Source organism: Cyprinus carpio, chromosome B5 (assembly GCF_018340385.1).
Source record: "Cyprinus carpio isolate SPL01 chromosome B5, ASM1834038v1, whole genome shotgun sequence".
Lineage (NCBI taxonomy): Eukaryota > Metazoa > Chordata > Actinopteri > Cypriniformes > Cyprinidae > Cyprinus > Cyprinus carpio.
The window spans coordinates 7,883,506-7,897,658 of record NC_056601.1 but is presented as its reverse complement, the minus strand read 5'-3'; the positions used below and the strand labels follow the sequence as shown (position 1 = coordinate 7,897,658).

The window sequence follows — 14,153 nt, the reverse complement described above, 5'->3', positions numbered from 1 at the left end:
GCAGCATACACTCTTGTGTCAGCCCCGCCAAAAGGATGTTTTCTACATGTATTTACACATTGATTTGAAAGAAAACAGTGCATCCGTGTGGCGCGGCTGACACAGAAGAGAGTACGCTGCCTGCTTTCAGCTCATATTCTCCAAAATGGCACTACAGTGATGCATCATTTTTGTTTTGTTTTGCAGACAAAAAGTATTCTCGTCACTTCATAACGTTACGGTTGAACCACTGAAGGCAGATGGACTATTCTGACGATGCTTCTCATACTTTTCTGGACCTTCACAGTGTAATTTACTTGGCAGTCTATGGGACAGTCACAAGCCTCCCAGTTTTCATCCAAATATCTTATATAATAATATAATATATATAATAAAAAAAAAAAAAAAATTATGTTCCGAAGACAAGCTAAGCTTTTACGGGTTTGGAACGACATGGGGGTAAGTGATTAATGACAAAATTTTCATTTTGGGGTGGAGTATCTCTTTAAGGTGACGGACAGACTTCCTACTTTTTTCAGTAAGGCATTTCGTGAAACAACAAAATGTTTGAGAGGGCTTTTGGTATAAAAACAGAAAGTAAAGTCTGAGTGACAGGGAAATGAAGCACAAGCTGTTAGACCACACTCGTAGTGAACTGTGATAAGAACAGTCTAAACAGAAAAAAAATAGCAGTGATTTATATAGATTTCAATTCTTATTGTAAACTCTCTGAGCCATTTCCCCAGCTGGCAGGCCGAAGCCAGAATTTTATTTTCTTTGCACTTCACATATTCCAATTATATCCTGCACTGAAAACAAACCCTTGGGGCAAGTTTTTTAGAAAGAGACAAGTATATTGCTCTGCTAAGGTTCAGCAATCTTAAGAAGGCCTGAATTTAAAAAAAGAAGTGCTTTTACTTCAGCCAGCTGCAGCCCATTATAAGAAGCCTTTTCTTTGCAGATGGGGTATGACCTGTGTAACACAAAAATGAAAAAAAAATATAATAGAGGGACATAAGCCTTCTGGCTTATAGTGAGCAGCTTCCTTTCAGAGTTTAGTGTGTCAAAGTATTGCAGTGGCCGTATTTTGTACGCTATTAACACAAGAGCATTCACCTGTCAGACACATCTTAGACCAAAAAGATATTCTCGTTGCACAACAGGTTTCAACTGGACAAATGCACCTACAGCAGCCTGGCCTGTGTTCTATAAGGCTCTGACGGTCCTGCAAAGCAGCAATCTAAATCGGATTATTTTTCCCATCACCACTCATACCTTTGAGCTGGCTTGAAGTGTTAGCTAAGAAGTATTGCACTGGTGACTGGGCGCTACAATCCCAGCGGAGAACTTAATGCATAAAAATAAAATCTATTACTAGAAACACAACACAAGACTTGCTTATTCTCTATAGCGAAGCCCACTGCTACGACATATACACGGCTCGCCTCAGCAAAGAAATGTGATTTCTTACTCCACCTATTTCACATAGCTTCTTTTTTTGTTTTTCACATTTTTAATCTAACTGATTGGTTGGTTGGCATGATCTATTTACAGTGCTGCATTTGCAGTGATCACACTCTGTAATGTGCAATTTCTGAGTCATATCAGCTGAAATTAACAATGCTTATATCGCAGCAACTCGAGGGGGCATTTTGCATGGACAAATTAAGGAGGATTGGAAACCAAACGGTACTATTACAAGAGCAAATACAGTGATTAAGTCAATACATTTGCTGAAAAGTACAGTAAGGCCTGAATAACATCCAACCACCACGCAAAAAAAATCACCACTGTTGTTCACTAAATGCTTAATAAAAAAAAAAAGAATTACAATGAATTCATATTAGACAGAAGGTAAGTGAAGCTTTTTTGAGGACAAGATATTCTCTTGCCACTGTGCTGACTACATGGCAATGCCAAGTGACAACCTTTTTCTTTTCTTTTTTGGCGTTTTGTAGTACAAGAGCTTTTAAAATGAACTAAAACTTTACAAACCACTCTAACAAAAAGAGCAGTGCATTCTAATACTGGGTCCAAAATTATCCTCTTCTAACTGCAGGCAATCATGTCAGCAGTGTACAATCAATGCTCATGGTGGGTCTCGTTGTAATCCATGATTCTCAGATCCTGCTGCCTCCTCCGCTGAATATTATACGCCCGGGGTCTGTCCATGGGCTGCAGGTCAGCCTGGTCAGTAGCCTCTTCAAGCTCCACGCTCTCTGTGGGGTCTGCAACTGACTCAACCTTAAGATCCTTAGAGAGGCAAGTGAAGGCGGCCGGCTCACCCTCGTAGTGGCTCTCGCTTTTATTTCGAAACATCTCTCTGGCTCTCTTACCCAAAAAGCTTCCGGTACTGGGGTAAGAGCCAACTGCCAGTGGGGAGTCGCAGGGGAGGGCGGGAAATGAACGGGTAAGAGCGGAAAGATCTTCTTCCTGACTGCCATTAATGAATGCTGTGGGTGTCTGAGGAGACCCGGCAGATATTTCACCATTGACACACACGTGCATGCCTTCCTCTTTTTTCACGGGGTCGGCTGATAGAGACGGAGCAGATGGGTCTGTACTGTTGCTTTTTGGCCTGAAACACAAATGGAAATAGAATTCTGCTACACTTTCAACAACCCATCATCTTTCTATCTTACATTTTGCCCTGTAAAGTCTAGAATGCATTACAGAACACACAATTTGTATTTGTAAATCAGTCTGTGAAAAAGAAACATGTGCATGACAATACGGAACATACCTCTGGTTGGGAGGACTGTTGGGCTCAGAAGTGGGCTTTGCTGGTGATTTAGTGTTCAGGATTTTGAGCTCTATCTGGCTATAGAGCTCAAGTAGCTCAGCTTGTAATGCCTGAGTGATGTGCTTCTGGGCCAGATACCTGTTCTCTGAAGCCTGCAGCTGCTCCCTACAGGAAACAAAAAACCAGTCCAGACAAGGATTAAACAAGCAAATCTTAGAGCAAGATGCTGTTGAAGAGATGAAAAGAACCTGATGATCCATACTGTACAGATCAATATAGCACCACTTTATTAGATCTATCATTTGCATCATTAGCAAAGATGTCATACCTAATACATAAAAAAAAAACAGGGTTCATGTGGAAAACACAGGCGGTTCACTAGTTGAAGTAAATCATAAAAAAAAATGTAAAATTACCATGAGTATTTACCTATTTTAATTATTTAAAAACAAACTAAAACAATTATAATATAATATAATATAATATAATATAATATAATATAATATAATATAATATAATATAATATAATATAATATAATAATATTAATATAATATAATACCCTGTGTAATAAGAATTAAGACTTAAGGTCATTGCACCCTGAGTCATCCAAAATGTAAAAAATAAATTAAAAAAAATAAATACGAACTTACGTTACGTCAATCATGTTTACACACTGCCTCCGAAATTTTCGTCATAAAAAAATTAGTATCGGGTTCGATTTTTTCTATTTTTCGCATCCGTAGCAAGCATTTTGAGAGGTGTTTTGACAGTTCAGAGCCACCGTACAAGTGAACGGCAAAATCCAGAAAGGCGACTGTCAAGTCCATCCACTTCGTCTCGCAGCACAAAGCACCGTAAAGATCCTTGCACACTGAGTTCACAGAAATTGGTGGTCATCTTTTTAATATTTCAACGGACTCAGTGTGCAAGGTTTCTGTGCGTGACGAATTTGAAAACGCATACGAAAATTTCAGACTCAGTGTGCAGAGACCTTTAGAATCAAAACAATATCATAAAAATGAATTTGAACTTGAACTTTCAACAGGACAATGAAGGTGGAGGTAAGCTCATACATGGCCTGGCTTTTGACATTTTCCAGCAGTTTCTTTTGCTCTCGGATGACTTGCTCTTTCTTGGGGAGTTGGGTCTCCAGGTCTGTGATGCGCTGTTGGGCGGCTTCAAGTCTCTGACTCTGCTGCAGAGAGCTCTGCCTCAAACGCTCAACCTCACGCAGTGAAGATGCCTGCAGCATATTCAGCTCTACAGTCACAAGAGATCAAGTCAACAATCAGCATATTTTTCAGGTATAAGAATGAATCGCATTAGCCACTATTTTATAGAGTGCTGTTATAAAATAAAACTGTCACAAACTTGAAATCCACTGGTTTACGCTATGATGCAAGTCATAAGTCAGCAGTTAATAATCATTGCCTACCTTGCTAACCTCAGGCCCCAAGCGGTCAATTTCCTTCATACATAACTTGTTGGCTTCACCCAAAAGCAGCAGCTGCTTGTTCAGGAAAGCCATCTGCTGCTCCATGTTTTCACTGTTGTTCAGCTGTGGTTGGATAAATCAAAATTAAGCAAATCAATACATAAGGCCCACATTTTTTTGCTTTTACAATTTTGCTTTTAAATTATTATTGGAGTGTCATAGTGTTTTATGTAGCATATCTTTGTCATAAAAAGTCTAACCTTGATGGACAGCTGGCTGAGCATGTGTCCCATATTACACACTTTGTTATTGGCTTTCTGGAGCTCTGCCTCCATTTCTCCAACCTTCTTCTGATTCTCTTGCAAATCACTCTGTAAATGATGCCACAAAAAACATTAGTATTTAACACCGAGCACACATGCTTTTCTATATTCCAGCAATAGAATGGCAAATGCTGACCATTTTTGTGTGCTGTATTGTGAGCAAGATTAACTATGTAACTTTTCATGTCCCACAGCCCTGTGATCACCTTTAGCTCCTGCATCTTTGAGTAGTAGTCATTCCGCTCCTTCTGTAGCTGCTGGATTTGAGTCTGCAGCTGGTTCACAAGAGCATCTCTGTCTTCCTGTATATGCCTGGAGCGTCTCTGTTCCTCTTTCAGGCTTACCTGCACAGTCTTGATCTCAATGTCCTGAAGCTTGAGTTGGGTTTTCTGCCACACACACAAAAATCACATCACTGGAAAATCACTTACAAGAAACAACAACTTAATAAGGCTTTTTTTTCAAGCCTGACAAGACTTTGAGAGTAATGTCACCAGTCACGCCAAGACCTGAACACTTTCACATTTTCTGCATTGATTATAGAGGAACATTTGAAGAGTTCAGATTCAAAAGCCTCCAAGTGCCATCTGAAATTTTCTTCTAAAATCAATATTTTCCTAAAAAGAACCTATTCATTGCCATGCTTGTTTTAAAAGAAAATTTCAAATGGCACTTAAGAGGCTTTTGCATCTGAATTCTTCATTTACAGAATTTGATAAATTTAGCCGAAAGTACTACTATTGCTTATTGGGTTGTAAAGTGTGATAAAACTAAAATATTTAATGAGTATGCAAAGAATGGGGTATGTATCGAACTTAGTGACTGGTAAGCTTTTCAACTAAATTCAGAATTTTGCACAGGCCTGGGTAACTCTTCTAGTTTCATTAATTACCATGGAGTTGTTTTGCTCTTCCAGTGCAGTAGTGTTGACGATACGTCCAAACAGACGGCGGTTACGAAGTGCATGTTGCTCTCTCTTGTGTCTCTCATACAGCAGCTGGTTATGCAGCAATAGCAGCTGACTGCGCAACATCCCCAGCTCATCTGATGCTGTCGACACAGGACCTGGAAAATACAATGCAGTCAATTCAAATGCACCAGAACAGAGCTGTAGTTTAAATGTTTACAACAACAACAAAAAAAAAATTGGTTTATGATATATGATTATGGAAAATACAATAAAATAATTAAATAACATAACATATAATAAAATAACACTAAGCACAATATGGCTTTTCATTTCAACATCATTGTGATGCTATACTAAAAATCTACAGGGATTATGGCTATACAGTTTATCATGACCAACACAACACTGTTTGAGGATTTTATAAAGAATGACATAGAAAAGAAAAAGTATTTAGAGGAAAGGGACAGGAAAATGGAAACAAACACAGGAAAGTTGTAGGAGAAAAGCTGGAGGACACAGGCGTCTTGAGCACGGAGAGCCTATGAATTAGTAAAATTACTAAATACCTTTTCCTTTATTGCTATGCTGTTTACCTCCAGAGTGTGGGTCTGCTGTTTGGCTTTGAGAGGACAGAGTTCTGCAAAAAAGCAAACGGACACTCTTTTTTCACATTTCCTCTAAAACACTTTTCATTAGTCACGTAAGTAAGAACAGAAGCGTACCTCTTCAGCACTTTCTCATGGGTGTCATGACCCTGCTGAATAACACGGTCCAACACCTCCAAAGGGGATGTGGCAGAAAGATCCTCCCCTTCTAGTTCCTCTTGGTGCTCGCTTTCTTGTTCAGCCCTTCGGATGGCCTCTGTGGTCTTCAGCTCCAAAAACAGAGATGCCACTTTAGGCAGGGCAAGGTCAAACAGTGGCTCATAAGGCATGGACCCCTTCGTCAGATCAGACAGAGAACAGTTACTGCTCTTTCCGTTCTCAATGGGGGTGAAAGTGGGCCAGAAGGACCAGGGTTGTTGCTCTCCTCCTCCTTTGGCAGAAAATTCAACCCTGTTGGGTGTGGACACTAAATTCTGCTCATGGCTGGGGTGAGACGAGAGAAGGGTGTCCAAGGAGCCTGAAAATGAGGAATCCAGGCCTTGCCTCATTCCAAAGTCCAGTCTCCCGAGAGTCAGACTCAAAATCTCCTCATTGATGGTATCTGAAAAAAAAAGAAAAAAAAAAAGAAAAACATTGGAGAAGCTTATTGAAAATTAAGGCATGATTAACCACACTTTTAATGTGTGGGCCTCATTGTTTTACATGACATCACTGCTCTTACCATCCTCTCTCCCCCCATCTGTCCTTTTGACAATGTCAGAGAGCTGTGCCAATGACACCGGAATCTTGGCATCACTTGCACCTCCTAAAAGTGGCAAAAGTAAAGTGTGTGTCAAACTTGCGTGTCAGTTACTAAATGAAATGAGATTCTATAAATCTCAGCAGATAATCTCACCGTTGTTATTAATACTCCTAGGTGTGACTTTCCTAAGCTCTTTGCCCGTCTGAATAACCTGAATAGTTTTAGACAGAAAAGCATTTTTATGAAAACACACTCACAGAATATTTCTCAGAATGTGTTTAATAAGTAATAAAGCAAATGCTTTATGCGTCCATGTACCTTAGCCTGAGTACTGCTGGTGTTTTGGGCAGGCTGCCCTATTTCCTCTGAGAGTGATGGGAGAGGAGATGACCCTGAGGGTGTGGAGGGAGATAGGGTCCATTTTCCATCCCCTGTAACAAAAATAACCCCTGAAGCCATGTGAGGGACCAATCAAACAAGCAGAACCTTTTTGCTTTCTAGACTAGAATGCATTTGGCTGACCTGAAGTGCTGGGGATCCGTCCTGAGAGGTGGGAGGCACTATGTGAGACGTCAGAAACTGTGGTGGGGGACATTCCTCTAGAGCTGGGAGGGGTGGTCATCCCACACACTGAGGAAGGACTCCACATCTCCTCCATCGTCCCTGAGGAGTTCATCCTATCACTCTATTGATGACCCAATCATAAATTCATTCAGTTAGGGGTTACATACATGCTAATCTGCATTTAGAGGCTTGTTCTGACTTTCAGAACAATATGGATAACTATATACTTAGGTTTTTTTTTTTTTAGATCAACTCTTTGCTGTTTTGTTTAATTGTCATATTGCTTGTATTTACAATCTTTGCTAATTTGATTACTGATGGTTTACTTGTCTTCAGTGTGCTTGAGAACTTTTACTTGTTCCTGTATCTACATTTTATCGGGAAATGAAATTACTCATAAAATATGTTGGTCAATTCACCTACTTATTTGGAGGATTCTTACCTGATGGTTAGGGGTCTGTGCGCTGGAACCTGAGTCTTGGGTTACAGTGAGATAAGGTAGTGACAGAGAAAGAGACTGACGAACAGCAGCCATTGGTGTGACAGATGTGATTTCTGTTAGCAGAAAAAGTAGGTAAGATTCACAATCAGTAATCACACAGGAAAATTTGTAAAAAAAAAATTATTAATTCTTAATACACAAAAAATGTCAAAGCCTTTCTTTATTATATGTAGATTTCATAAGTTGGTCTCCTTTAGACATGAACGAAGAGAACTTATATATTAAATTCATACATAACACACAGACGTATATACAGGTGCTGGTCATATAATTAGAATATCATCAAAAAGTTGATTTATTTCACTAATTCCATTCAAAAAGTGAAACTTGTATATTATATTCATTCATTACACACAGACTGATATATTTCAATTGTTTATTTATTTTAATTTTGATGATTATAACTGACAACTAAGGAAAATCCCAAAATCAAGTATCTCAGAAAATTTGAATATTACTTAAGACCAATACAAAGAAAGGATTTTTAGAAATCTTGGCCAACTGAAAAGTATAAAAATGAAAAGTATGAGCATGTACAGCACTCAATACTTAGTTGGGTCTCCTTTTGCCTGAATTACTGCAGCAATGCGGCATGACATGGAGTCAATCAGTCTGTGGCACTGCTCAGGTGTTATGAGAGCCCAGGTTGCTCTGATAGTGGCCTTCAGCTCTTCTACATTCCTTGGTCTGGTTTATCGCATCTTCCTCTTCACAATACCCCATAGATTTTCTATGGGGTTAAGGTCAGGCAAGTTTGCTGGCCAATTAAGAACAGGGATACCATGGTCCTTAAACCAGGTACTGGTAGCTTTGGCACTGTGTGCAGGTGCCAAGTCCTGTTGGAAAATGAAATCTGCATCTCCATAAAGTTGGTCAGCAGCAGGAAGCATGAAGTGTTCTAAAACTTCCTGGTATATGGCTGCTTTGACCTTGGACCTCAGACAACACAGTGGACCAACACTAGCAGATGACATGGCACCCCAAACCATCACTGACAGTGGAAACTTTACACTGGACCTCAAGCAACGTGGATTGTGTGCCTCTCCTCTCTTCCTCCAGACTCTGGGACCCCTGATTTCCAAAGGAAATGCAAAATTTACTTTCATCAGAGAACATAACTTTGGACCACTCAGCAGCAGTCCAGTCTAGACGCTTCTGACGCTGTCTGTTGTTCAAGAGTGGCTTGACACAAGTAATCCGACAGCTGAAACCCATGTCTTGCATACGTCTGTGCGTAGTGGTTCTTGAAGCACTGACTCCAGCTGCAGTCCACTCTTTGTGAATCTCCCCCACATTTTTGAATGGATTTGTTTCACAATCCTCTCCAGGGTGTGGTTATCCCTATTGCTTGTACACTTTTTTTCCCCACATCTTTTCCTTCCCTTTGCCTCTCTATTAATGTGCTTGGACACAGAGCTCTGTGAACAGCCAGCCTCTTTTGCAATGACCTTTTGTGTCTTGCCCTCCTTGTGCAAGGTGTCAATGGTAGTCTTTTGGACAACTGTCAAGTCAGCAGTCTTCCTCATGATTGTGTAGCCTACAGAACTAGACTGAGAGACAATTTAAAGGCCTTTGCAGGTGTTTTGAGTTAATTAGCTGATTAGAGTGTGGCACCAGGTGTCTTCAATATTGAACCTTTTCACAATATTCTAATTTTCTGAGATACTAAATTTAATATTTTCCTTAGTTTTCAGTTATAATCATCAAAATTAAAAGAAATAAACCTTTGAAATATATCAGTCTGTGTGTAATGAATGAATATAATATACAAGTTTCACTTTTTGAATGGAATTAGTGAAATAAATCAACTTTTTGATGATATTCTAATTATATGACCAGCACTTGTATGTATTTGTGTTTTGATAATTGGTTCTTAATTAGTAGGTGGCATTATCTTGTTTGTTTTATGAGGTGCAACTTTTTTTTAATGATAAATAATTAGTGATGAAGACCTGTGTATGCAAATGCCTTGGTTTTGATTTTCAAAATAAAACTCTCGTGGCTGGATTTTCCTTTTCCATTGGAAAGACTTGCAGACAATAATTACATAGGACATCACTCAATTAGTATTTTAAAAATATAAATCTTTTTACCATGGATGCTGAGCTCTGAGCATGATCGGCTATGGTCTACAGGGCGCCGTGGTATGTGATCTGACAGAGTGGAGTATCCTTCTTCAGATGATGCCTCCTTAGAATCCAGTGAAATTTTGGCACATTCAATCACAATATCATGAGGCTCAAATCTCTTCCATCTACACACAATTAAAAACAGTAAATCATGAAAAATCATGTTCACTGGATCATGTTATGATATAACAGAAATAATAATATTTCATTTTACGTACCTAATTGGATCAACCTCATATTCTTTGGTTCCGGTGATGAGCTCAGGATGTATCCGTACATACTCTAACATGGGCTGATATAAAAGGAGGAGGAAATTTTAGGGCAGGTGTTGGAATAGTAATAATAGTTTTGCCACTTATATGAAGTGACCATTCTTAAAATTGTGTGGAACAAGAGATAAAACCTCACCTTCACCACTTCCTCAAATGTGTCAACATTTTCTTTCATACTGTAGTGGGCACGCAAGTAAGAAATGAAATTACAGGGATACATGCCATATAAACGATGAAAAAGCGAGTATACGCTGGCATGTAGATGGACTGCAAACACTCCGTGAGCATGACCTACAGGACACATTCATTGAATGAGTACTTTTATACCAAGTCATATTTCAACTATCTAGAAACATAGCACTTCCAAGGACTGAAGCTTAATAAACACCATTTCATTTACAAAAGACAAAGATTTTTGCAGTGTTTCTGGGTACCTGGGTGACGTTTGTTCCAGGCAGCGAGCCTTCCAAAGATGTCAAAGTACTCGCACAGAAGCTGTTTATTGGTTTGAGGAATCATGGGTAGTAGAGCTATCAACACCAGCACACCAGTTATGAGAACTACAACATCAGAGTCAGCCTGGAAGTAAAAAAAAAAAAAAAAAATCAAATTGAATTACTATCAGTACCATTCAAAGGTTAAGTTTCAGTGAGACATAAAAAAACACCAAAACAATACTTTTCTTCAGCAAGAATGGATTAAATGTATTAAGTGGAATAAATATTCCAAAAGGGTTATTCCATGTCAACTTAACCAAAGGTCCCCAAATTTTTGATTTTGTTTATTTTTTTTTTCCCTGAAGAAAGATAAACATGCATAGTAACAAAAGCCAAAATACTAAATGTCATGGATGTACATTTACTGAGTAATGTGCTATCTGAGATTCAGAGCCAAACACGTATATCGTTCTTCAGAAAAAACTATTGACAAAATCAAAAATTAGAGCCAGGGAATTTTCTGAAATTTGGTTCATTTTACACAAAATGACCAAATAGAAAACAGTTGTTTTAAATTGTAATAATATCCCCCAATATTACTGTTTTAATATATTTTTGATCATAAGAGAGATAAACATTTAAATATCCAAAAACTGAACCAACATTTTTAAACAGTAGTTTACATAGATGTACATACACACACACACATATACATACTGTACATATATACATGTGTATAGAAGACAATTCAAAAATATCCCATATAAAACAATAAAGAATTCCATTTCTCAGTTTGCTCAAGTCAGTCATTATCCAAGTTCAAAGCCCCATTTGTAACCCTATCACACTTGACTGGCTTTGAATTTTTGATACCTTGAGGCATTTGAGCAGCGAGGCAAGCAGAGGGAGGCGAGCGATCTTGTGGATCCATGGTGGCTGCTTGCGAACAATATGGCCGAGGAGAGTGATGGTGGAGAGGCGGCAGCTCTGCTTGCCCATGCATTCATTCATCTTATCTAAAAGATACTACAAAGAAATATATCCAGATGAGGCTGTTATTCATTAATCAGTGATGTTCTGAAATCCATGATGAATGAATCACTATTAACCAAAATGTATACTGAAGACTACTAGTCTAGTCTAGACTAGTCTTCCTTCACCTTATCATGGGGCTCCCTGACAGAAGACAGGATGTCCACAGCTTGAGATGAGCTTGTCTCCAGGAAATAGTCCACAAGGCTATTCAGCAACACGGTCCCTTTATCTGTCAATAAATAAATAAATAAATAAATAATAATAATAATAATATATATATTTACTACATGTATCCACTGACCCTAACAAACATATTAAAGGGATAGTTAAAATTCAAAAATTAAAATTCTGTCATTAATTACTCACCATCATGTCGTTCTAAACCTGTAAGACCTTCGTTCATCTTCGGAACACAAATTAGGATTATTTTTATGAATTCAGAGAGCTCTCTGACAGCTGTGTAATTAACACGATCAACGTCCAGAAACACAGCAAGGAGATCGGTAAAATAATCCATGTGACATCAGAGGTTCAACCTTAATTTTTATGAAGCTATGAGATTACTTTTTGTACGCAAAGAAAACAAAACAAAACAAAAAACACGACTTTATTCAACAATTAGTCTCCTCCGGGCACCGTAGCGCCATTTTGGAGAGTATCCACTGAACGTAGACAGCATATGGGGTTCTGTGTCAGCTGCGCCACGCGGATACATTGTTTTCGTTCAAAGCGTAAACAACGTAGAAAGAGTAGCGCAGCTGACACAGAAAAGCATACCAGAGATTATCTTACTATAGGGAAATAAGAGGGTCTGTATTACTTACTATTGGAGAAAGCATAATGGCTAACTCGGATCACGTGTCCCTTAATAACGAATCACATTACAGCCTTGACGTCATTGAATTTCAGTCAGAGTTGCCTTTTATGGATCCCATAGGAATGAATGAGAAGTGCTGTAAGCTGATTCTCACCTGTGGCAAAAAGTCAGTGACTTCTCTTATAAAACAGCATTTTTTTCATGATGAATCCAAAAGTATTGTTTAGTGTAAAACATGTTGAAGATTAGCAGATAGGCTGTCGATTCATTAAATGATAAGCCGTTTCCTCTAAAAAGCTGTTTATTCAGCGTAGTGAAGCCTCTCCTCCATTGACATCCATAAAAAAGATAAAAAAAATGCCTCTGGTCTCCTTTCCCACGTACTGCCAGACCAGAAGCGTTAGCATTAGCCATTATGCTTTTTCGGTTTATGACATGAGGGTGAGTAATTAATGAATTTTCATTTTCATTTTTGGGTGAACTAACCCTTTAAGTAGTGAAAGTTCAAACACAAGTTGGACACACAAATGTTACAATTTTCTCAATTTGACCCATGCACTTGAGAAGTTATGGGAACACAAGAGCTGACTAACCTGCACTGAGTGTTTCCTGCAGCAGGTTTTTGACCTGCTCCAGCTCATGTAGGTCAGTGGACCCCAGAAGAGGAACGAGGTCAAACACATTTGGCTGGTCTTTGGCCATGGCTGTGCAGGACAGTGGACAGGACTGATGCCTTTGTCACAGCATAAACCGATGCCCTGTGGTGTCAGCATGGGGTGTGTATGCATGAACTAGTGACAAAAATTACAAAACACAATCACTTTTTAAAAAAAGGAAAGAACAATAATGTGAGTCATGTCAACTTGCTACTAAAAACACTGGCTGTGTCTTTAAATATAGCAATTTGCCAACATAGACAGCATTTTGGATAGGTGTGCTTTGAGTAGCTGTGCAACTGAAAGGTTAGAACTACAACTGAAATACTGCACTAACAAAAAGTACTTAAGTGTAACAGTTCTACAGATGTAATATGGAAATACTGTGATTTAGAACAAGAGCCACAGCAATTTAATTTTTTGAACTCATGCTGTAGCAATTGTTTTTTGACATGCACCATGGATTGGACATATGTTATGGCACTACCAGATTTTTATGGAAATGAACAATGCCAATACTATGTTTTCTTACATTTACTGTGCTATATCATTGTCAAAAACTTTTTAAAGCACATTTACCATGATTAGGCCTATACCTTATTTTAAGGACATGCACACACACACAAACACTCACTCACTCATATTTATGGGGGTCAGTATGTCAGTGTGGTATACATAAATACCATGATGCATGAACATGGTATTCAGTCAGCACCACAGAATAACCACCTGATACCATTACTCTATACCAAAAAAACCATAATATGTCGCAAGGGTGTAATCTCAGCAATCCATTCGTCTATGATACCCAAAAAATGCTGTCAGTTCACTAGGTGTTGAAACGCAGCCGTTATGAAAATCAAATGTGGACTGTCATGCTTGGATTCATACTGTATAGCAAAGAAAGTTGAACTGCGAGCGTTTATAAAGACTGAAGGCAAATTAAAAGCAGCTGGACTCTTGACTTCACGAATACCTAAACCTAAAATTAATCTAAAGCTTT

General features: G+C 38.7%; 1 protein-coding gene across 4 annotated transcripts in view; it reads right to left on the bottom strand.

Moving 5' to 3' along the window:
- Positions 1-1,264: 1,264 nt before the first annotated feature.
- Positions 1,265-14,153, bottom strand: part of LOC109090590 (hamartin-like) — a 13,416-nt gene continuing 527 nt past the window's right edge. For 3 of the 4 annotated variants that reach the window (XM_042724047.1, XM_042724046.1, XM_042724048.1), the window contains exons 2-22: positions 13,088-13,285; positions 11,803-11,906; positions 11,516-11,668; positions 10,640-10,784; positions 10,342-10,496; positions 10,152-10,225; positions 9,898-10,058; positions 7,745-7,857; positions 7,261-7,423; positions 7,057-7,169; positions 6,892-6,949; positions 6,718-6,801; positions 6,114-6,597; positions 5,958-6,028; positions 5,374-5,546; positions 4,688-4,870; positions 4,419-4,529; positions 4,159-4,281; positions 3,797-3,984; positions 2,723-2,887; positions 1,265-2,557 (exon numbers count right to left, since the gene is read on the bottom strand). In XM_042724047.1, coding sequence (XP_042579981.1) covers positions 2,062-2,557; positions 2,723-2,887; positions 3,797-3,984; positions 4,159-4,281; positions 4,419-4,529; positions 4,688-4,870; positions 5,374-5,546; positions 5,958-6,028; positions 6,114-6,597; positions 6,718-6,801; positions 6,892-6,949; positions 7,057-7,169; positions 7,261-7,423; positions 7,745-7,857; positions 9,898-10,058; positions 10,152-10,225; positions 10,342-10,496; positions 10,640-10,784; positions 11,516-11,668; positions 11,803-11,906; positions 13,088-13,196 — 3,426 coding nt within the window. In that variant the 5' untranslated portion in view covers positions 13,197-13,285 and the 3' untranslated portion in view covers positions 1,265-2,061. The remainder of the gene's footprint in view (positions 2,558-2,722; positions 2,888-3,796; positions 3,985-4,158; positions 4,282-4,418; positions 4,530-4,687; positions 4,871-5,373; positions 5,547-5,957; positions 6,029-6,113; positions 6,598-6,717; positions 6,802-6,891; positions 6,950-7,056; positions 7,170-7,260; positions 7,424-7,744; positions 7,858-9,897; positions 10,059-10,151; positions 10,226-10,341; positions 10,497-10,639; positions 10,785-11,515; positions 11,669-11,802; positions 11,907-13,087; positions 13,286-14,153) is intronic. The other variant, XM_042724049.1, reaches the window with a different exon arrangement.